The sequence below is a fragment of the Microplitis mediator genome, chromosome 9, assembly GCF_029852145.1.
Source record: "Microplitis mediator isolate UGA2020A chromosome 9, iyMicMedi2.1, whole genome shotgun sequence".
In the NCBI taxonomy this organism is placed as follows: Eukaryota; Metazoa; Arthropoda; class Insecta; order Hymenoptera; family Braconidae; genus Microplitis; species Microplitis mediator.
Genome location: NC_079977.1, coordinates 5,797,687 through 5,822,666, shown reverse-complemented (window position 1 = coordinate 5,822,666; position 24,980 = coordinate 5,797,687). Strand labels below are relative to the sequence as shown.

General features: G+C 28.1%; 1 protein-coding gene and 1 long non-coding RNA gene across 4 annotated transcripts; both read left to right on the top strand.

The window, feature by feature from the left end:
* LOC130674926 (uncharacterized) lies at window positions 1-748 on the top strand. Its single transcript, XR_008991171.1, has 3 exons — window positions 1-304; window positions 449-573; window positions 668-748. It is a non-coding gene; the product is annotated as an uncharacterized LOC130674926 (long non-coding RNA).
* A 7,108-nt stretch (window positions 749-7,856) lies between these two features.
* LOC130674618 (cuticlin-4) lies at window positions 7,857-24,980 on the top strand. Of its 3 annotated transcripts, none has more exons than XM_057479998.1 (6): window positions 7,857-8,022; window positions 13,966-14,055; window positions 21,023-21,804; window positions 21,991-22,308; window positions 22,399-22,714; window positions 23,770-24,980. In XM_057479998.1, the coding sequence occupies exons 2-6, from the start codon at window positions 13,987-13,989 to the stop codon at window positions 24,166-24,168; spliced, it is 1,884 nt and encodes a 627-aa protein (XP_057335981.1). In that variant the 5' UTR covers window positions 7,857-8,022; window positions 13,966-13,986; the 3' UTR covers window positions 24,169-24,980. The 3 variants fall into 3 exon arrangements, with proteins under 3 accessions (XP_057335981.1, XP_057335983.1, XP_057335980.1); XM_057480000.1 differs by lacking the exon at window positions 7,857-8,022 and adding an exon at window positions 13,061-13,286; XM_057479997.1 differs by lacking the exon at window positions 7,857-8,022 and adding an exon at window positions 13,061-13,353.

The following is a 24,980-nucleotide window of genomic DNA, read 5'->3' as shown; positions in this document are numbered from 1 at the left end:
TAAATCAATTTATTAAAATCTTTTTCAGATATTTTTTTGGGTGGAAAAAATATTTTTTTACTATTAACAATATTCGTTAGTATTAACAAAATCTATTTTTTATGAGAACAAAATTTTTGTAACTATTAAGAAGCTTTAATATATTGAAAAAAATATTTATTTCCACCAAATAAGATTTGTTAATAGTTAAAAAATATTTTGTTGGTGGTCGGTGTTGATAGATGGCTATACTTAAAAACAATTAATAAAATGGAAGCTTTGCTACAATCGTGGGATTTAAGTGAGTTATACTCGATTTTTTGTGGTAAGTTGACAGTTATATATAAGGTATATTCAGTAGCATCAGTACTTAACCTATTCATTGTCTTGTCATCCGATTTTATTTTTTATATTCCGTTTCTAAAATTAACACTAAATTTATGAATTTACTTTTGTATTCCCACTCTAGTAAACCATATAACTGACTTTGAAATCCTTGGTGAATTCCTTACTAAAACTCGAGAAGAGACCCAAAAAGAAGTAATCCCTAGTGTTTGTTTACGACTTCGTTTAAATAAAAAATATAATGAATATGTAGGTTTCTTTTATATTTTACAACTATTTATTTTTTTAAATTCAATTCATTATTCTCAAAAAATTATTTCGAATAATTTTATTTTATTTACAGATTTCCCATCACGAGAAGATTAATGTAAAACTTTTCTAAAAATAATAAGAGGAATTTTTTAAATATTAATAAATCATTTTTTATATGTTAATAAATTATTTGTTAAATAGTAATAAATATTTGGTTAGCACAAAAAAATCGCTGCTAATAAATGATTTATTAACTGTTAATAAATATTTGTTAAGGACCTATCCTCTAATAAATTATTTATTAAATATTAACAAATCTTTTTAAATACAAAAAAATCCTTCTATCAGTGCATATAAAAGAAAACATAGATAAAAATATAATAAAATCGGCCAAAATCTATATATAGTTCTATATAAGATTTCATGTATTGTCACATATTTATTTATATCTGTTACATATATTTTTTAATATATGTTTACCATATATGATATTTTCATGTGGGTTTATTCATTAAATTTCCTTAATAATTATATTAAAGAGTAATGTATACTTATGGCCTTTTATATTTTTTAAGGCTAAAAATAGTTAGCAGAGGATTCAAATTCGGCCAACATCAGCTTCCAAGACAATACATAGAAAATCTGTTGAAAATCGAGACTCGCTGGCATATGCAAAAAGTAAATCTGGATAATGGGTAACATTTAGATCAACCCCAAAATTTCCTACTGTTTTCGAGCTCAGAAAACTTCGTAAATTTAGCGCTTGGAGTTCAATAAATGATTAACTTTTTTTTTTTTACCGCAAAAAATTAATTTTTGTCGTACGATATTTCGTAAAAAACTTTTTGAGACTTAGATCTGATTAAATTTCAAGCCAATTAAGAATTTTTTCCTACAATCGCGGCCGATTTTACTCCGAGTCAGCTTTTTCTAGTTTTCAATAAATTAATTCTGGTAACAAACACAAAAATACAATTTTGTTTACTGAAAATTTTAATTGGTCTTTTAGTCTGGACTGATCCACTTGCCCCATCATTTTTTACAAACTGTAAGTACACATATTTAAACAAGAGAATAATTTCTTTTAGTCTCAATAGTGACGTCTCCTTTTGCCCCGGGCGCCTAAGAGAAATATGTTGTCTCACTTGCCCCGGGTTTACATATATATATTCAGTCCTTAATTGAGATTAATATGTATACATACACATTTTCAAAGCACATAAATATTTATTAAAATTAAAAAACTAATTTATGTAAACAGTCAAGTTAAATATATCTTCGAAGACAATACAATAAGCGCTTAATATTGTGTCCACTAAATTGTAGGTCATTGAATATCTTTTTGTTCTTACATATTTTCATCATTTTACTTCACACTTCAATCATACTTTTTTTTTTTCTAAATCACTGGCAATGCCGGTTGATCGTAAATCGCCTGTAACTTTATTAAATATTGGATTCAATTATGAATAAATTTAAAAAAAAAGAAAGGGGAAAAAAAGAAGATTGTCTTAGTGTGTCAGTGTGTCTGTATGCTAATTATTTATACGATCAAGCAAGTTATACTGCTTGAATTGGTATGACTATCTCACACCCGCGAGATTCTATACTATCATATACATTTTTTTCTGTACATGTATTGCAACAAGCTTATCGCAAGGTCTTTAAGCTTAACGGTACACATTTACTTACATTGACTTACTCGTCTCCTTAGAAAGTAGTTTGATATTTCGACTATCATTATATTAGGATCAACTACCCGATGATGTCTCATATATCCTGTATTCCCATCTAATCTATATTTCAATTTATCATAAAAACTTGCTTTTGATACTGACAAAACCGTCGTATCATGTTTTATCATTGGAATGATTAATTATATGAATAACATTAAGGGGGGAAAGGGGTCTGAGATACAAAAAAAAGAGGATATTCTTGTGATTTTTTTTTAGAGTACCGTCTTTGTTAAAATTTCAAAAATTAGTGACATTATTAAGCATCATTTCAAGAATATTCTGCTAAATTTTCATTAAAAAATATTGAAAAATAAGCCAGTGGTAGTGGGGAGAGCCAAGTTACCTTAAAAAACTCTTCCCCCCCCTCCACCTCCGCCCACTATATAGTAAAAGTCCCTAAACGGCAATTAATATTATATATTTATCTAAACAATTGGTATACTATTGTATTCATTACTATTTTATTGATATTTTTTCATTGATTAAATATCAATTTATATAAAGAAAATATTCAATTATAACTAAAATTTGAGCACTACGCTCTGATCTGATTTAAAATTCATTCAACTCACAATCTTTATCACTTTTATTGATTTCCGCCCACATTGATTTTATCAAGCATAATTGTAAACAAAAATCTAAGAGACTCCCTCTCTTAATTATTTTCGATTTGACGATTTTTCAAAGCTTAATATAGAATGCAACTTTTGTCAAGTTGCTCGACAATATATTTAAGATAAATTTTTTGAGCTTCAGGATCTCCAAAACAGCGACCGAATCAATCGCAACGTCTCTTCGGATAATAGTACCGTGGTCTTGCAAAAATACATTTCTCATAAATTAAGATAGTCTCTTATGAAAATTTATTGGTTGAAGATATTTTAAAAACTATATATAGTTTCTAGATTTATCTTTGGCCCAATTCTTAGAAACTTCGGTTTTCTCAGCGGGGAATGCTAAACAAATTTATTATATTTCATGATGATTCAATTATTTTAATTTGAAAAATTTTTTTCGAATCGAAAAAGTTTGAAGTTGTATCATAATACAAGGTATTTGATTTTATACATATAAATAAATTTATAGTTAAAATAACTTAAGTATATATTTCTAAATGTATCTTAGGATCAATTATTATTGCGTGAATATTTACAAGTTTAGTAAGACTGAAGAAAAATGAACTGAAGTAATCATACATGGGCATAAGATACTAAAACATTCAATTGTAGAAACAAAATAATATGCATCAAAAGTCATCAAGAAGAAGACGTGGAAATAAAAAATAGCTGAGCGTTTGGATGACATGGAAGAAATATTCTCCAAACTGTCACAACAAATAGAGCGGCCGCTTGCAATAAATGAATACTGATTCATGGCCACATGTGGTTTAAACGTTGAGTAGAAATATGTCTTCTCCTTAAAAATATTCAACAAAAATTGTTTTCAAATTCAAACATTTTTAATTTTACTAAAAGCCTCTCCTCCACTTCCTGCCTTTCACTACTTTTTGGCTCTTTGTTTCAGTATTACCCGTATGAAAAAAGAAACATATTTTTTTCATATTTTTTAATAATCTTACATATATACAGAGAAACTATACACAGAATAAATTAATTTATAATTTATTTTCATATAAGTTATTAAGTTATCATCATTCTGCTAATTTATATCGGCTAACCTGTCCCATTAATGCTTCAAGCTGGGAATATAATAACTCTAAAATAAGTTTCTTACCAGGGACGCTACAAGCCGTGGGCGCGATCTAGTGGCGAGCACCGAACTACACCCGCTGCTGTTGGCTTGCATCGAGACTTAAACTAAGAGAAAAATTTCTTGGGAGCAAAGATAAATATGGTGAAGAGGAAGTTATGGTGCTAGGCATGGTAATTACAACAATGAGTAGAACGATAAAAAAAAATCGGTCTATCGGTTGACCCTGCGGGCCACCCCCAAAACTTCCCGCTGTTTTCGAGCTCCTTGAGTTCGAAAAAATTGTTATGAATACATTTTCGAGCTCTTTGAGACTTAAGTACTCATAATAATAATTATTATTTTTAATTTCAAGTTATAAGTAATTTTGAAATTTACACCCACAAGTCAGCGCAGTGAATATCATCAAAGTATTTGAATCGGAAGGATGCAAATCTAATTAAAATTGTCTTTTTTTTCGGTCTCAGTGAGAATTTAACAGAAAATATATAGAGATTTATTAACTATGTGCTAAGATAGAACTCATTTCAATAAATAAAAAAATTTTAATGACTATTTGTCTAAGATCTACTGCTTATTCCGGTGATCTATATAAGGAATATACATTTCCATTGAAATTATAGGCATAGAAAAAAAAGTTAATAAAAATTACTATATATTTAGAGTAAACTAGAACCCTTATCTGGAATACGATAATTTTTAATTTTTACATAAGTAACAATTACGATTCCATGAATAAAAAATGCAGTAATAAATCAGAAATTAATAAGGATTTGTAATTTTTTTTTTCTTATGTGAAAAATATATATTGTATATCAATAGCTTTTCAGTTTACTTTATGGCAATTATTACTAAATTTTGAGCTCTGTTTTTATTTCCACACAGAAAAAAAGAATTTCTTGACTTACGATATTTTCTTGAGGCGAAAAAAAATTTTTTGGGCAAAGAAATTTTTTCTCGTTCTAAGAAAATTTTTGTTTTTGAGTCATAATGCAAAAATTTCTTGCCCCGAAATCTTTTAATTTTGCGGGTCGGCTTCTGATTTAAAAAAATTTTATTTTTTCTTATTTTTGAAAATTTTAATAAAATCGATAGATTATTAATATAAAATAATTAAGTCTGCAGAAAATTTATTACGTACATTTTCTAAGTTTCTTAACACGAAATTTTAATTTTTATTAAAATTATCAACTACTCTGAGTTTCATTGAAATTCGTCACAGTCAAAATTTCAAAAAATATGACACGATTATTAAAACAATTGTAGTTTTATTTAAATATTCGAAACTTATGAATTTCTTGAATGTAAAAAAAAGTCTTAAGACTGACGTAATAAAAAACACCATTGACGTCATTCACTTTCATATCGGATCGGAGCTTATTAACGAATAGAATAGCGATAGGTGGCCAACTTTCGTTTTTATGACTTCATTCGTTGATTAACCCGAGCTGAATAGTAATAAATTAAATGAAAGCATTCACGTCCTCTAATAATATTAATGATTATTTTGACATTTGCTACGATCTGTTTATTTAAGATCATAACTTAAAGTATAAATAAAAATTAAATCTTACATGAAATGCGCGCGAATTAGGGCATAAAAGTTCTTAAAGTTATTTTTTGAATTTATTGCCGTACATTAGATTGATCTACAAATTATTTACTCGTTTTTTTTCAACTGCTACAATAAAAATTCTTTAAAATTTTTCACAATAGTTATTTTTCATTGTAATGAATCACATAATTTTTATAAATGAGAACAAAGAAAACTTTTTTTATGTTAAAATTGAAATCTTTAGAAAAGTGCGTATTAAGTATAGTATTTTTTTTTTATATTTACTGAGTTGGAAATAAAAAATTCTTATGTAGAGTATTGGAAGGTATAAAAAGAGGAACAAAGCCCCCAAGATCCGTGTGAAAGCCGGAGACATGAATGGTCTCTGACGTCAAAGCATCTAACCAGAGAAAAATTGCGCAATTTCACCATTCAATAATACTCACTGGAATTTCCACAATATAATTTTATTTTCTCCCGAAAAGTTAATGTGCGTAGACAAAGAAAATACTTGCAATACTAGAAAGCATTTAAATTGTAATTAAAATTAATTAGATCTGTTACTAATTTTTAAAATCGATAATTAAACAAATTAGTCTACTAATTAATTAATAAATATATGTAACAGTAAATAAATTAATGAACCTGGTAATGATGTTAATTTGTAAAATAAATTTTTATTAAAATTTGAATTCATTTTTTCATTTCGAGTAAAATAGATTTTTGAAAAAATTGTTTTCTCTATTGTTTGTTTTATTACTGAGAAAATAAAATAAAATATCGATAGTTGCAATAAATAAATAATAAAAATATATATTGACTTATGAATCATCGAGAAAAGTTTTAAAATACTTTCCTTATAGATTTTCGACTTTCGCCGATCACCATAGACTAAAGGATGATTTCCGTTAGGGTTCTCCTTTTTTAAACTGACAATAATAACAAAGATTTTAAAATTCTGCATGCGTTTATAATTTAACTATAATTTACAACAATGTTGACTGGTCACTGTCTCATTTTATATATGTATATATATATGATTAAGATAATAAAAGAAAGCCAACTCTTTCTCTAATAAACAGACTAAATTACTACTATTGTTATGTTAGATGCATAACTTGCTAAAATATTTCTATTTTATTCTGAGAAAATAAATTATTTTGTTACTCAGTAGGGAAATCAAGGCATGACGATCCATCTAAATCAGTTATTTTTTTTTTTACCTAATTTCGAAAAAATTTCATTTTATTTTACAATAATACGAAAAAAAAAAAAAACATTTTTCCGGGCATTACAGCCCACTTTTAAAAATTTCATTTCTTTACATTTTTTCAACGGCTCATTTTACCCCAGTTACTTTATTTTACTCTTGAAAATTTCAAATTACAAAAAAATTTTCAATAACTAATTTTTTTTTACCAAATTTTGGGGGTGGGCTTTTGTACCTCGATCTCCCCTAAATATTTTCGTGCAGTCAACTAAATATAAAAAAAAAATATCATTTAAATACTTGATACAATTTATTTACTCGAGACTCAATTTAAACTCCATTCACTTAAAACCGGATTTTTTTTTGTGACCATAATATGTGAGAAAAAAAATTAAATGAAAATTACATGAGATATTTATATCGGGTAAGTGCGGGTCAAACGGGACCGGGCGGCCAAAATGGACCACCCAAAAATTTGGCAAAAAATTATTTTTCAAAAATTGTTTTTCATCGTCAAAATTTTTTTTCAGGAATTTTTCTGTGGACTCAACGTATTGTTGACCATAAAAAATCCATACGTTGTCTTTTTCGCGATATTAAAATTTTATTTTAATTATTTATCTTCATTAATTAATTAATTTATTGTCATTTTTTTTAAACGAACGAACGAATAGAAATTTTTTATTTTTTTTGAGGGTTGTCCGATTTGCCCGCCAGGGAAAAAAATTTTTTCGGTGACATCTGGAAATTCAAATGCACAAAATTCTATTATTTTCTTAGCAGTCCCGTTTTTCCAGTCCGTCCCCTAAATTACTATCGACTTAATTTTGAAAACAGGTGCAATTAAAAATTGTATCAGTTGGACTATGAATTTAATTAATTTAAAAATAAATATTTGTTGGCGAGTGGGACAATGGTAATCGTGGGTTTTTGGTGAAAGCTAAACGACATGGTTAACGTGAAAGAGGGAAAGGGTAATGTTTAAAACAGAGAAGGATATTTAAGAAATAAGAAAGACAGAATGATCAAGAGGGGAGAGTATATAAGTAGAGTTTCATTTCCGATAAGCTCACAACGAAGAGAGCATACTCATCAAAGTTATCAAGATATTATTATTTATTTGAATATAGTGATCCAATTAGCAAAAAAAATTATTTTAAAAAATTCAAAATTACTCATACTTAAAATTTGAAAGTGAGTGTGTGCCATATAGGATTAATTACCAACAATAAAAGGTTTGTGAAATTATTAAAATTACGTGATGTGATATAAGTGTTTTATATTAACCTGTGCTGTAATTTATTAACTTTTTTTATTGTGATTTTTGTAATGAAACCTGTGTTATCAAAATCATTAAAATTTTGTAATTGCCTTCTTAAATATTCAATTAATGATAAGCTAAGAATAAGATGAGGATGCAGGAGTAATTAATGGCGGGAATTTTTATAATTTAAATTAAATTAAATTATAAAAGCATAAAAATAAAACGAGTTTGGAATTGCTATTGTATACACGAAGTAGAGGCTGAGACGAATCCATTGAAATCTCTCCTCGCTTCTATATACGCATCGGAAAGGTAAAAGGGTATGTGGGGTAGCGAGTCAGTGTGTCAACGTTCTTACGTCTCTCTCTTCTCGCGTTTTTTTTTACTCTTTGACTTTATAAGAATAAGGCCGTGTAAATAAAATATATAATAAATAGCGTAATTTTTTAAATATTATTATTTTATTTTCTTGTGTCAAAAATATTCTTATTATTTTTTTTTACTCTTTAAATTGTAGAATTTCAACATATCCGACTTTCGCAAGTCCTCTAATTTTCTTCGGTACACTGTATCGTCTCGCGCTAATTTTTCGCTTTCTGGTTTGCGTTAAGAAGCAAACGAAACACGCGACATATTTCCTGAAAAATTTTCATCATATATAATATAACTAATTCAATTAATCTTTTTTTTTTTTTTTATTAAGATCTACATCGATAAAATTTATCATCACGGAAAAAATAATTTATAGTAATAAAATTTTTTTCTTTTTTTTAAATTCTTGGGATTTTTTTCTTTGTCCAGAAATTTATTTTCGATTTCGTTTCGTTATAACGGTACTTTAGGTATAATATAGTGTCCGCCCTACCAAACAGTTACATACACATGATTCACTTTCACATTTACGAGAAATAAACACGGACCAAGCACTAGATCGTATCCGGATGTCTTGGGGTTTCACCTGGTATACGATATGTCCAGTAAAAATAACGGGATCCCAATTACGTCACGAATGCACCTGTCATGCATTAAGAGGGTTAACAAAAACTTAATATTTGCAGACCATGTTAATAAATTAACCAAAATTGTAATTGAAAAAAATTTTATTACAAAGTAACCGGAGGTAAAATGAGACAACCAAAATTTTTTTTTGATACTCAGTTACGATTTATGGAAAATAATGGGGCAATTTGATCAGCGAAAATTCAATTAAAAATTTTTTCTTACAATCGTGACCCATTTTACCTCAGCCAATTGTTAATAAAATGATTCAGGTGACAACTATTTAGAAAAAAAATCGCACTTGGACTGACCCACAATTTTTTACAAATCGTAACCCGGTAATTAAAAAAAAAAATTTTCAAAATAGTGTCATTTCGCCCCAGGTTTGTCGGTATTTTTTTTTAAAATTAAAAAGATAATTTATTGAACACTTATACCCATAAAAAAAAAATAATTTAGATGCCAGATCATATGTAGGTCTTACAGAATATCTATCCGTGGTCCCACATCATCACGAAGTTTCTCTTTACATATTAAACATAAGAACTATTCACTGGTAACTCGTTAGTCATATCAAACGTGACAAAATCGTTTCTCATTACCATACCCGTATATTTTTTATTAATCGTAAAACTAATCTCTTTTTTATATGCATTTAATTATCCCAAATTAATTGGAATTTTCTTTTCGTCTTTTACTTTTTTTTTTTTTTAAAAAAAGATCAAATCTCTAAAGTATTTTCCTACTTTACTACATTTTTTCATGTCAAATAATTTTTACATATAATTAAATTTTTTTTTATCTCTCACAATAAATATTTAATATAAATTTAAAATCATGAATATTTTATAAATGTAAAAAAAATTAAGTATCGATAAATATAACTGTCGATATAAATTATGGAATAATTTAAAAAACATGTAAATTAATACAGAGAAAATAAATTAAAACAACAAGTATGCAAAAAAAAACAGAGTAATCATAGCTAAAGATGTTAAATTTTATCTCGATGTGAATCTGTGACTTTCTCAATTCCATAAATACAGTTTAAGTTGATCACTTTTCCATATTTTACGACTATTATATTACTGAGAAAAAAGAATTCATGTTTTATCGCATTATTCTGTATTAACTACAATGACACTTCAGTAAAGATGACTCATAATTTTTTTATAGTCATTTTATCTCAAGTAAATTGAATGCTAGTCATGTTTTAAGATAATTGATTATCGAAATTTGTATATAAAAAATAGTGAAGGTCGTAAAAAGTATTAAAATAGTGTTAGAATTGAAACAAAATACGTCACGGTGTAAAATTTGAAATTTAGGTATTGAGAACAAATTTTCGTAATGGGGTCTCTAATCTTTCTCTTTCTGAATTCTTATATTTCGTCTTCTTTCGTGAAACATTATGATCACTTCCGCATGAGAAATCAAGTCTCATAGGCCTTGAACTCATTCATTCGTCTTTGGGAGATATTTTGGGCCGCTTTCTCTCGATAGGCCTTACCTCTTTTACATGAAAGTAAGATGTCATTATTATTGTTAATACGATATAACATTTAAATTCATTTATTAAATACCGGTAGAAATTTCTATTAATACATTTTAAATTATCAAGATCATATATGTGTATATATATAACAGTAACTATAAACTTATAGTTTTATTGTGTATAAAAAGAGGGCGAGAAAGCCAGTTTACTATTTTGATTTTAATCTTTATAAGTATATATATTAAGCTATTTGTCTACATAAGAGCCAGTTAAGATGTCAATTCTCATACACTGTTGCTAATTACTTTTTAAATTTATAGCGAATTGTTTAAAGTTATTAACAAGTTAAAATCAGTGGAAATATAAAATATATGCTGAATTTTTTATATTCTTTTTTACGTAATTTTAAATTTTCAAGTGTTGAATGACTAAAATTAAAATCACAATGTACTTTATTTTGTTTCATTCAAATAATTTGTTTTTTTTTTTTTCAATTAACTTTGAAGCTGACAATTAATCGAAAATCCATAATTTTAATTGAAAATTATTTTATCCATGCGTGTAGTATTTAAATTCGAGAATTTCCATAACAAGACTTTTATAAACTCGAAATTATCAAAAACTGATTAAGGTTTTTGAAAACAAATTTAGTAATATTTAAGTTCTCGTCCATGATCGAAATATTTCAAATAATATCTTGAGAATTTGGACAATAAGTGAAGATGTTATATTATAAAATTTGCAACGTTTTGCTGATTTGTTTCAGCTTCATCAGGCGAATCTTAAACTAGACGAGGATGTTAACCATAAGATTCGTCTGATGAAGCTGAAATAAATCAGCGAAACGTTGCAAATTTTATAATATAACATCTTCACTTATTGTACAAATTCCGAAGATTAGGTTATTCGTCAAATTTAGTAATTTCGATTAATCACATAGCTTAATCATGTATATTTTCAAATTTATATAAAAAATCTTTGAAAATCAGTCAAATTTTTAATAGTGAGTTAAAATAACCAAAATCATTTTTTTTTACTTCTTTTAATTTAGGGGAGGAGGGGGGGGGGTATCGGATTCCTAAGAAAAAAATTTCAATAATGTCCACATGGCCCATTCTTCCCGCTATAATTTTAATTTACAAAAAATTTAAGGAGGCCTTTCTTACCTTACTTAGAAAAACTTGACTATGTTTTGGAAATTATACTAAAAAATTTGCAATAGGCCTACTAATAAAAATTGTCTAGTTTTTCGGTTCAAGAAATTCCTGACTTCAATGTATTCCCAAAATTGATTTTCTATCGAGTAGTTCGTATCGAAAATGGTCCAGAAGAGAAGCGAGTAAATTTATTTCACATTAGGCCTTACAATTTTTTTTGGGATTCAAAAATTATAGTTACAAAAATGAGAATTTTGAATATTGAAGACATGATTTAAAAAAAAAAAAAAGTGTAACATCCGGAGTATAAAAAGATGAGTTAAGAAAAATCACACGGAAATAAATAATTAGTTGCGGATACCCAAAGCAGAAAGAAAGGGGATGACTATAAGTTTAAAAAGCACAAACTGTTAATAAATTGAATTATAATAGTAAATTATTTCCTTGCAAGTCACTTATATTTTTTTTAAAAGTAAACAAAAAAATGGAATCATTTAACTATGAAAATTGCCGTATGATATTTCGGTAATATTTTAAAAAAATTACTGCATCGATTTTTTTCTCAAAAAAAAAAAAATTTGCTGCAAATATATTCATGTACAAATACCGAATAAAACTATAGCATAAAAAATAAATGTATTAACTGAGACAAAAAAAAATGTTCACTTGCACTTTCACATGTTATCTTATATTTTTTATTTCCGCGCTTACTATCACACTCAAGAATTACAATAGTCATACGGGCATTAGCGTAAGAATCTAGGTCATACAGTTCATTTTTATAATCTATTTTTTTTTACCTTTAATTTATGCGTAACATATATAATTATCTTATCATTTATCATTTACAACACAAACATGCGGTTCTCTGTTTTCTGTAATTTGTTTTCTTCATCTCACTGATCGTTTAAAAAAAATATTTTCACACGTACCAATTTTCAAATAAAAATTTCCTTTTAAATTTATAAATTATGGATGGGCAAAATGGGCCTCTAACACAAAAATAATTTAAATCATGGGACCATCTTACCCCCACCCCCTATTAGTAACTTTAGTGATTATAAAATTTGAAAATTTTTCCAAATGAATTAAAATTGTAAAGAAAGGGAGGGGATTTCTTTCACCTGTGCGCGAGAGTCGGTTGCTGGTAAAAAAAGGAATGGGACTGATGTAAAACAAAAAGAGCGGGGAACAGAAGGTGACGTATGCGGATGATGATCAGGCCGTACATACATACATACAAACTACTGGGTACGGTAACAGAGTAATGTATTGTAGTGGGGCCATACTATACCTCTACTTTACTCTGGGCCTGAATACTCGTAACTGACGAGGGCGTCAGTAGGTCACTAGGACGCGGCTCTTAGCCGCATCGAAGCCCTCTCGCACGTTCAGTCAGTCCCCGCCGGCCAAGGCAATCACTCCGGGCCACCAAACGTCACCCCCGACCACCTCGACGACTAACAAGGGGTCCGAGTCTTATCGATCGAGGTCAGGCTTTCAATTGTTTCGAGATCGAACGTGATTTGTTTATTGTTTTTTTTTATTTTTATCATCTGTTAAAGTTTCCCATTTATTGTGAAGGTGATTAAGTGATTTTTTACCGGTTTAATAATTTGTTATTTTTATAATTCGTCTGCGTACATGTGAGGTAGAATTATTTTTTAATTTTATGTCTTCATTATTTCAATTTAAAAAAAATAATTGCAAATGCAAAAGTGATTTTTTTGAAAATTTATAAAGTGGAGAACAAAATGCAACAATTTTTATGTATGATAAATATTTGCAATTTATAAACATCTCATATGTTAATAAAAAAAAAAAAGTTGCGTTTTGATGCGTGTGAATGTAACTGACAATTAGGGATTTTTTAAATTTTTGAATAAATAAATAAAATGTAAGTAGAAAAAATAAAAAAATGCGTATTTCGATAATCAAAAAATCAGCGCGCGCATTTTTTTAAATTTCATAATTAAAATAAATTTATTTATTTGAAATTTATAAATGGTCAGATGTCTGCTACATTCACACTCAAGCGTTTTGTTCTAAAAAATTTTCGATGTTTTATTGTGTAATTAATTTAATAGTGATCGTGATCAAGTATCTAATAAAATTTCATTAAGGATTCGGAAGCACAAGTGACAATAATCCAAGGAATTTTAAAAATTTATTTAAAACTAACAACCGAAATTATTTATTTTAAAAATTTAAAAAAATTATCAGTGACGTTATTAATTAAATTTATATTTTTATTTAATTACAGAATATCACACACTCATAGACGATGGAAAAAACACAAAGGACTATACGAAGGATGATGCTAAGTCTGTTATTTCCTTTACTACTGACATTAGTGCGTACACTTTTTTTTTATTTAATATTTTTTATGTTTACTCTTAATTTTGACACTCACACAACAAAAAAAAAAAGTAGACATCTTCCATTCACTTCTAATTTTTCTCGTAACACACAAAAAAATTCTCGACCGAAAGTAAATATTCTAGATTCCAAATTTTTTTGAAAACTTCTTCACGTAAAGTAGAAATTTCTGACAGACAAATTCTTGGCTCAATAAAAATCTTGACGATTCCCGAAAACGTTTGTCAGAAGTATTTCCTTGGCTCGATATTTTTTTTTCTGTGCAAAAATTGTAAGCTACTGATATTAATATATATTATATTTTTAAAAAATACTTCTATTAATTAATTACGTCGTTAATGTTACGGTTTGGTAGATCGAAAAAAAATCTCCACAATCTTACTCCGTTACTCATTAAGCTTCTAATTCAATGATCGGCGAATCGTTAAGATTTACGAACCGTATATTTCACATATTTTCAACAACTTATATTTCAATTTATTACATTATTACACTTCGTCAATAACTATTAAAAAATACTATCAATTATAATTTTAATCATCAATTACTCGTTTACTTAAATCTCAAATTTTATCAAATAATTAAAAAAAAAAATATTTTTGATTTTAAAAATTTTTAAGCAATACTACAATTAAATTTTTTTGAGGTCAGTTTAAAATTAAATTATGTAAAAAAATAATTAATTTTTTTTTTAATTAGTGATAAAAATTAATTAAAAATTGATAATTATTTTGTGAAATTTGATTGATTATTACGTATGTGTACACGGTAAAATTTGTTTAAATAAGATAATATTTAATAATGGAATCACAATATATAATATTTACACATACGGTAGTAATATGCGTAAAGTGAAAAAAAAAGATAATGAGTAGAAAAGAGAGAAAGAATGAGACTATCGCCGCCGAACCGAAGATAGTAGGTCACTGCGCCGGACGCACGGTGCCTTCCTCAATGAGTAGAGTTGAAGAACTTCTGCTACACTCCCTCATAAATATATATATATTTATATATATATATATATATATATATATATATATATATATATATGTATGTATCCATATATCAATGTATGTATGATATATGTACATAGTTATACAGTAGTATTGTGTACTTTCGTGAATGTGAAGATACTGTCCTCGGTAACTTGTATTGCGACTCTAGACACGCCTGTATATATCGTTGATCAACTTCTTTCTTCAACAAATCCAGCTTTCTTTCCTGGGAAATGTCTCTTGACTGCCTTTATTCAGTAATTGCTGCTTTACTTTGCAGACAGACAGACACATACATGTACACTAATTTAATATCAGACACTCCTATTTTTATTTTCTTCCCATTTTGTCAAAATTTAAATTGCCTGGATTTTAAGGCATTAATTTGGAATCGCTAATTGCCAAAAGTTATTTTAGTCTAGTAGTAAATCAAAAAATTGAATACGAATGGGAAAAGTTCGATCTAATTTTGACGGAAAAGTTTCTTGGGATTAAGTTTTTTTTTTGTAATGTTTATAAGGGACTTTTTGAAGTTTTCTGTTTTAATTACTAGCGTATCTTGGTGGCAGATGAAAAAAAAATAAACGTAAAATTTTAATTTTACAGTAAATTATGAGGATTGGGTGCGGGTAAAAAAATTGGAAAATCAATTTCACTTGTAGACCTCACATCCGTACCATAGCTGTCGAACGATGAATCGGTATTTAATTTAAAAATTGACAGAACGGTCAAATTTGTAAATTTAGAAATTTAAAATATAAACAAGTTTAAATTAAAGCGGGAAAATTGGAAAAAAAAAAAAAAAAGTTATAACTCAGATGACTTTTTGTTTTGATAGATTTCGTAAATCTCGAATTCAAAATCTCTAGTGAATATTTTTAAAAAAATTTTTGTAAATATATAGGACATATTTATAATCAAAATGATATTTTGAGATATCTTTTAAATTGTTTTTAAGATTTTGTGCTGATTGCAAATCTGTCAAATCCAGTTTGTTCAATTCTAATATTGCAGATTCGAAAATTTTTAACAAATTTGTATATATTTGTACATATTTTGTCACAAAAAAATTTAGAGTACATAAAATGTACTCTAAAGATTTCAAATTATTACTCAATTTTTCTTTTCTATACTTCAGCATCGTAGTTTTTTTTTCTGAAGTAAAACTTCTTAAGACGCGTTTTATTTTCTTATAACTTGTACTTTTGAGAGTATTTTTATTCAAACTTAAACTTCCGATACGTATCAATGATTTTTACTCAAACCTTCAAAAAAATTTTAAAAGTCATTTCTGTTCGACTACGTCAAAATAATTCCTATCTCATTTTATTTTTCCAATGAATACTTGTAAAAAAAATATCCAAAATTACAATTATAAATAGACAGCAATTTTCATTGATTGAATTTTTAAATTACCACACGCAGAGAATTTCACGGTATTTGCATCAAAAATTTATTAAAAATTATAGATAAAATTTATACCAACTGCATAGTAAATATTCTGATTTAACCTAATAAATTTTACTATGCAGTTGGTATAAATTTAATCTGTTGCTTTGTCAAAATTACAATGCACCTTGTAAATTCTGTTCGATGTATTTTAAAAATTTCTACAGTATCGGTAATTTATACAATAATTCCATACTGTCCTCATGTTACTATGACTATAGTAATTTTTATATAAATTTTTGATGCAAAAAATACCGTAAAATTATCTGCGTGTAAATAACTTTATTACTAAGTTGAAAAAAAATATGAAAATACTTGCCATTGGCTCTAAATGATAGATAACTATCTAATTGAATTATGATAATGCTAGTTCATCTTAAAATTATCATACTAAAGATCTTTAAGTATTACATTATCTATAATGCACAATAATTTTGTGGGTTACCACAATTTCCTCGTTTACTCGAATTCCTTACCGATAATATACTAGTCTTCTCTATAATTTATCTAATTAAACGTCTACATAAAAGCATCAATTATTTTTTCACTTTTCAAAATTCCAATACGAACATATATATTTTTTTTTGTTTTTCAATTACATAGTTTTTGTTCAATGTTACAAAAAAAATTGAGAATTATGAAAAACAAAAAAAAATTCATTTTATTAAAGAACAAAATTGTGACATGTCAACGAACCGGTAGTACAGAATTAACATTCATTGTTTTTCCTAATATAGTAATGTAGTAACAAGTTTCTTGCTTTCTGTGACTTTTTCAACGTGAGCATTGAATTAAAATCCAATCTTGAGGCTTTATTCGTAGCCCGGATCAGCCTGATTCTCATGATTGTTACTATTTCCCTCTTTTTTCTACTTCTTCTTTTCCTCAATATTTTTTTCTTTTTTTAGAGCGATCATTGCGAGATATTACAATTGAGTCTGTGAAATTTTGTTGAGAACAATTAGACTAATTAATTCATATACAATTATCATTTTACATGACATTTTAAATTCCTTTTAAAATACTGTCTATATTCATATTTTTTTTGTTACCATTCATTTTCTAGCTTTTGGAAATTAGAACGAGAAATTTTCAAAAAAAGAAATTTATTGTAATCAACCATTTTTTTTTTTAAATAGTAATTTTAATAGAGTCGATATCTTTAGTGTTTAGAAATTGTGTAAGGAAAGGGAGGGGGGGGATTCGGTCCATTTGCCTCCTATAGTTTTAATTTATAAAAAATTTTGAGGCCCATTCACTTCCTCTATAATTTTTTGTGTGCAATCAAAATTTTAGTTTACGGCGGGAATTTTAAATTAAAATTCAATTGTATTGCAATAGTTGTCAAAAAATCATTACAATCAATTTTTTTTTAGTCAGAGTGTAATATAAAAGTAAATATAGTTGTCAAGAAAAAGAAATACATTCTTAATGTTAGAAACAATTTTACAAAAACAAAAAAAATTTTTTTTTATCATTTATTGGAGGGCCGTTTTTTTATGATCTTGAAGTGAGCAGACAATTTAAAATTTTTGATTTTTTTTTCAGCAGATCAATTGCAAAAAAAAATAAACTAAAACTATGCACATGTAGAAAATTAAAAAATCTATAAGTGCAATTTTTTAAATATTTTTTTTTAATAATTTATCGTTTTTAAAAAAAATCCGAAAAGTATTTGACGCCGGCTAACTTTAGAATCATGTTTTTTTTAAGTTTCGGAAAAATGTCAATTAATTTGTTCGAAATAGGACAAAAGTAAACTGATTGATGGTTGAAAGTCACTACAAGTAATAACCGGATCAGTGAGGCCGTTTTGCCTCAGCCTCCCCTAGATATATACGCGTGACTAGGGGGCAAAATTTTAAAAATATAAATTTAACAGATTAAAAAAAAAGAACAAACTATTCGAAAAATGTTTTATTTAGATCAACTTTTTTTCAAAACCCTCGTGACGCTAAAGCGACCCCTTAATTTCGTAATTACCGACATAATTTACCATAATTACAAATCATCTCAATGAACTTTCTCATAAAAATTTGAAAATTAAATACTTATAAACAAATATATAATCGATCATATCAATTGATTTTCGATTAACAATTGATCAGTAAAGTCCTGTAAAAGTATACCGTAATATGAGGTAATAATGTGATGAAAAATTATAGATATTAACTCAAGTATGTGGTTATGATACCAACAAGTTGTTATCACTTGCCGCTCATTATAATCAAATGTGTAGCCTATAATCATATTAGTCAGTGTAGTTACATATATTATATGTTATTATTGAATAGTAGTAATGTGATAAAAATGAAACAGTGAGTCTGTGGCTAACTTTCTGTACATCTAGTAAACGGGGTTCCGTTCTAAATTACAATTTAGAGCAAACGACCTGTCGTGAACCTGTCTTAGAGAGTAACCCAGAATGTGAGATGTCGCCCAGGGCATTGGATACAGTGGATCTAGAGTTCACCTTGTTTGACTTGACAATCATGCCGCGTTCTAAGCTCATTGACATATTATTCCATTCCATTTACGTTTTTATTTACGAAAGCATTTTTTTTTCTACATCGCACTACATAATGATTAAATTAATAGAATCAATCTTTCAATTACAAAAAAACATTTTTAATTTAAACTACGGTAAATAAAAACAAATACAAATATAAATAATAAAAAAAGTAATAAGTGAATTGTTTTAATAGAAGTTAATTATCTTTGACATGATTTCTCTTACGTACATTACATATAATTTATTAAATCGGCTGGTCGTAATCTAGCGCAATGCTGGACGTGTACAGATTTAATTTTATCACTTATCTTTTGTATACAATTGAACTGGGGTAAAATGAGACACCATTTTTGAAATTAATAAAAACTTTTTTTTTAAATATGGAACTAGAAGAGACCGGACAAGGCAAAAAATTTTATAATCGTGGCCCATTTTATCTCAAACTCGATTTTTTCTTATTCTCAATAGAATAATTTAGGTAACAAATACAAAAAAAGTTTTTTTTACTAAAAATTTTTTATTCTGGATTTATTTTGCCACATTTTTTCTATAATCGGAACTAAAAAGTTTTTTTTTTACTCAAAAATTGCCTCATTTTGCACCAGATCTCCATGTAAGGAGAACTTAATTTTGTTTAATACAAAATTAAATTTTTTAAAATGGATTACAAATATGATACTTAAGTTATGACAATAAAGTTAGCAGACATTTAACAACATTGTGATTTTTTTTAACAACAAAATAAATATAAAAAAAAATATTCGGAAGATTGCACGTATAGCTTATTAAATTTTCCACATGTGCATTTTTTTATAAATATATATTTTTTTTTAATTATCTATTTAAAAAAATTTATTAAAATTTCAAATGTCTGCTGACTTTACTGTCATACTGATGATTTTGAAGTTTGAAGACAATTAGCAATTTCGGGTTTTTTTTTTTCAACAAATCGGTTACTCAAAAAAAACTAAAAAAATGCATATGTAGAAAATTTAAAAAGCTATAAGTGGAATTTTTTTAAATATTTTTTTTTTATAATTTATTCTTTTAAAAAAAATTCAAAAATTATTAGACGTCGGCTAACTTCAGGATCATGTCATACTGAAGTTAGCTGACGTCTTATAATTTTTGGATTATTTTCAAAACGATGAATTATAAAAAAAAAGAATTTAAAAAAATACACCCATAGTTTTTTTAATTTTCTACGTGCATATTTTTAGTTTTTTTTTTTGTACCTAATTTGTGGAAAAAAAAATCCGAAAATTTTGAATTGTCTACTAAATTCCGGATCATATTACAATTATGTAAAAAAAAAATATATATAGTAATAGTAATAAAAATTTTTTTTTCACTCTTACAAAAAAAACCGATACCATATCCATATAAAATGTCGAACAAAGCATGAAAAAAAGTAAGAATCTAAGGCAATTCTATTTGTGGAACTCGAAAAATTCTAGCGGATCGTGTAAACGCATAAGCACGTGTCTTATATCCGTTATAATGACATTATTACGAAACTCTATTCCGTACAATTAACACAAACAAATTTTCTATTATAAAATTAATAATAAAAATATATTTATTCAAATTGCATTTTATTAAAAAAATTTTGATTGAATTTCACAAGATTTGTGTTCATAATTTAAATTGTAAATTTGCAATAGACTATCGCTACATAGCTTCTAATATCTTATCTACTATAACATTTATAAATTTTTCATTGTATATTTAATTAAATAAACAATAGAATTAACAATAAAATATACAATCCTTTGTCATATAAATTATTTCTAGTCACGTACGAGATAAAACGCTTTCATTCGAACAAATTTTTTTATTACATAAGAAAATACTTGGCATACTTTTGAAATGAATTGTCGATTGGAACAAATTTTTAAAAATAAATATGATTTGAATAAATGACAAATTTAACTGAAAAGTAAAAAAATAAAATCTAAAAATTTTAAATCTTTTAAAATTAACAGAGTGTGAAATGCGAGACACCACTGATAGACAGTAGTGCCTTGCCACTGGAACACAGATCAGTATATGGGCCACCGGCACAATACGGCCCGCCACAATCTCATGGTGCTGAAGAAAATTGGCCACTGGCTTCACCAGATACACCGCAGATAAAAAATCTCCAAGTGCAATGTGAAAAGACTCATATGCGAGTTAATATTGAGTTCGATCGACCCTTTTACGGGATGATTTTCAGTAAAGGTTTTTACTCAGACCCTCACTGCGTTCACTTGAAACCGGGTACTGGTCACCTGAGCGCAACTTTTGAAATTTATTTAAATTCCTGTGGAATGAGCAGCTCAGGAAATCACAATGTCGCAGCTTACGGCGCACCTACACCTTCTGGTAGTTATGTAGAAAACACGATAATTATTCAGTACGATCCCTATGTACAAGAAGTATGGGATCAAGCAAGAAAATTGCGATGCACTTGGTACGATTTCTACGAAAAAGCTGTCACATTCCGTCCATTCCAAGTTGATATGCTCCATGCTGTTACTGCTAATTTCTTGGGTGACAACCTGCAGTGTTGGATGCAGATCCAAGTTGGTAAAGGTCCATGGGCTTCTGAAGTATCTGGTATTGTCAAAATTGGGCAGACTATGACAATGGTATTGGCTATCAAAGATGATGAAAATAAGTTTGATATGTTAGTAAGAAATTGTGTTGCTCATGATGGTAAGAGAGCTCCTATTCAACTGGTTGATCAATATGGATGTGTTGTCAGGCCGAAAATTATGTCCAGGTAATTAATTCGAATAGACAGAAGTACGGCTTCATATGGGAACCCAGAAAAAATTAGACACGATGTTTTTGGTTGGTTATCTGAGGCACTATCACTACCAAAAATATGGTGTCTCAGTTTGCTCTGAGTTCCCTTAATTTAAAAATATGTTACGAATATACTATGATATTTTTTTACGTATTATAGATTCCAAAAAATCAAAAACTTTGGACCGAGTGCATCAGTTGTAAGCTTTGCTTACTTCCAAGCATTCAAATTCCCGGACAGTATGAATGTTCACTTCCAATGTGTAATTCAAGTCTGTCGTTACAACTGTCTTGAACCAAAATGCGGGCATCCAGGTCTGGAATACGGAGCACCAGGTGGTGGAATTTCTCAAGAATACGGCGGTCCATCTCACCAAAGCCTTGGTTCCGAATACGGCGTTCCACCAGTTCCAGAATATGGAATTCCACCAGCGTATCCTGATCCTCGCCATCCTAGTGGCCCAGCCGGTGCTTACAGGTACTGATAAAATCATCAAAGTTACATTATCTTGCTTACTAACATGGGGATTTATCAAACTAATAATTTAATTATTTATTTCTATAATAGTGAGCCAAATCCTGATGTGGTTCCCGCACCCCAAGCTCAAGCTTCATCGTCATCCCCAAGTTCAACTCCAGGTGATGCTACAGCCAGTAGTGCGCCTCAAAATTCTCAAGACAGTATCCATTTACCACCACCTCCACTACCGGGTCACCCAGCGGGAGCTTATCAAACTGTAAAGAGAAAAGGAACCGTTGGACCAGATGAATTAGAAGGAAATCTTGCAACTCTTGGTGGAAGACCAAGATCAGTTGAAGGTTTACCAGCAGAACTCAGGGGCGCTAGAAAACGGCGACATCTTGACACCATGGAATTCGATCCAGTAAGCATTTAGACAATATTTATTTGAGACAAAATTTGTCTTGCTTTTCTCAAGACGCTTTTATGACATCATAAAAATGTCTGTTACTGGGACAGGATTGATAACAATAAATGACTAGACTTGACAAAAATGGCTACTAGCCCGTGCACTGTAAAAAAATTAGCGGAGTTAATCCGGAGTTAATGCAAAGCAAATCCCTCCGATGAAAGAACAAATTCCATATTTACTCCGTATGCAGAGTGATTTTTTTTTAAACTCCGGAACTCCTGACAGAATGAATTTGAATTGAAATAAAATCCGTAATTACTCCAATTCACTTCCTATTTTTTACAGTGTGCAAAAAAAATCGTACAATGAACTTTAAAATTTGAGAAAAGTTTGAACTTCAGCGTAATTATTTTGAGAACTTTGAAAAAATTAATGGTAAAAAAATTTCAACTGTAACTTTTTAGGCGTTAAAAAAGAAAAAGGCTAAACTCAATTATGAACGTTTTTTGAATCATAAAAACTATTGAAAAACGAGATCAGAAAGTTAATGTTTTTGCTCTTGAATTTTTTTTAAGCGCCAAAAGTGACAAACTCAGTTTAGAATTGTCTCGAATTTCCCTGGTTAAGAAATCCGATCGATATTCGATGGAGTTCAATCGGAATAAATCGGTTTTAATCGAAAAAAAATGCACTAAAATAAAAATATTATTTTCCAATTGAATCCCATTCAAAATTTTTAATCAGAATGAACCGGTTTCAATTAAAATCCTTAATCAGGGTCGGAAGTTCTCTGTTATGAACCTCTTTGATGACGGAATTTTCGGAACAAATTTTTTTTTACACGAAAGGGCAGTAGTTTTCGCGTTTACCTACATGAAAAAATATATATTCCGGCAAAGTAGTATATATCCGGCTTATATCTTCAGTATTGTCGTATGTATGTCATTTTGCCGGCATATATTCTCGGATATTTTTTTTTTCGTATGGGTAGTGGGAACATAAAAAATGTCTGCTTATTTATTAGTACATGAGAAGATAATTAAAAATATTTTTTTTTCTTTTTTCAGAGTCTTTTCCACACGGTAAAAATAGTATCATCTCACGTATATAAACGTGCGGCTCAAGAAATGACGGATGTAAATACATCGAGAATAATTCAAGTCGTCTCACCTGAAGACGTTAACTTTGCATTGGGAACAAACAACACCAATAACGATACAACTGTCGTTATTCAAAATGCAAATTTACACCCAGACTCAGAGACAATTTGTATGTCCCTAACTGGTTTCATTTGCGGTATCGTTATGCTTCTCCTCGTTGCTGCAGTCGCCTCGATAGTAGCGGCCTTTCTTTTTATGCGTGTAAGAGAATTTGATTCAAAGAACACAAACGTAAACGCTTATGGTCATCCAGTTTTTCCTAAAAATTGTCCGTCTAATCCTGAATTCGTCAAAGTAACTCACTGAGCTAAAAAATAATAGGAGTACAGATCAAATAACAAACAGGAAGATGAGATGAAAATTATTGCGTCCTAGTCTACATCTTTGACTATTTTCTTCTTATTTTCCTCATATTCACACTCGTAATTATCATCATCATCTTCATTATCATTATCATCATAGTCATCATCATCTTCATCATCATAATCATCAGCGACGTCATCATCATAATCATTATTATTATTATTATTTTTATAATTATCATCATCATAATTATTCTCATTATAATTTTTAAAATTTCATTATTTGTCTGTCAATAATTTCGATAGAATAAGAAAACGATAACAATTTTTTTTATGTAAATAAAATCTCTGTAGATCTTTTGATGTATAGAGATATTAAAGATTTTTTAAAATATCAGAGTAAAATCGCATTCAATGCAATTAAATTATTACCAATAGAATAGTTTATTTATAATTAGAGTTTAATGTTACGTTAAGATTTTTCATGTTTTATTTATTAATATTTTTAAAAAATTATTTTGTAAAAATAAATGACTTTTACTATCATAATTGTTGATAATTTATTAATAATTAAAACATAATAAATTTTAACAAGACATTTATCTCTGAAATAAAATGACTTGATAAAAAAAGTCTACATTCGAAAAAAAAAAATAAACTCTATTGGTATCAATTAAAGTCTTGGAGAGCTGGTGTAAATATTGTTAAGGGTACAGGAAATTAACTCTCCAAGACGGTAAAAATACCCTGTAACCATTACATCACTTTCTTTTTTATCACTCATTTATTATTTATATACTCACGTTTTTTTTTTAA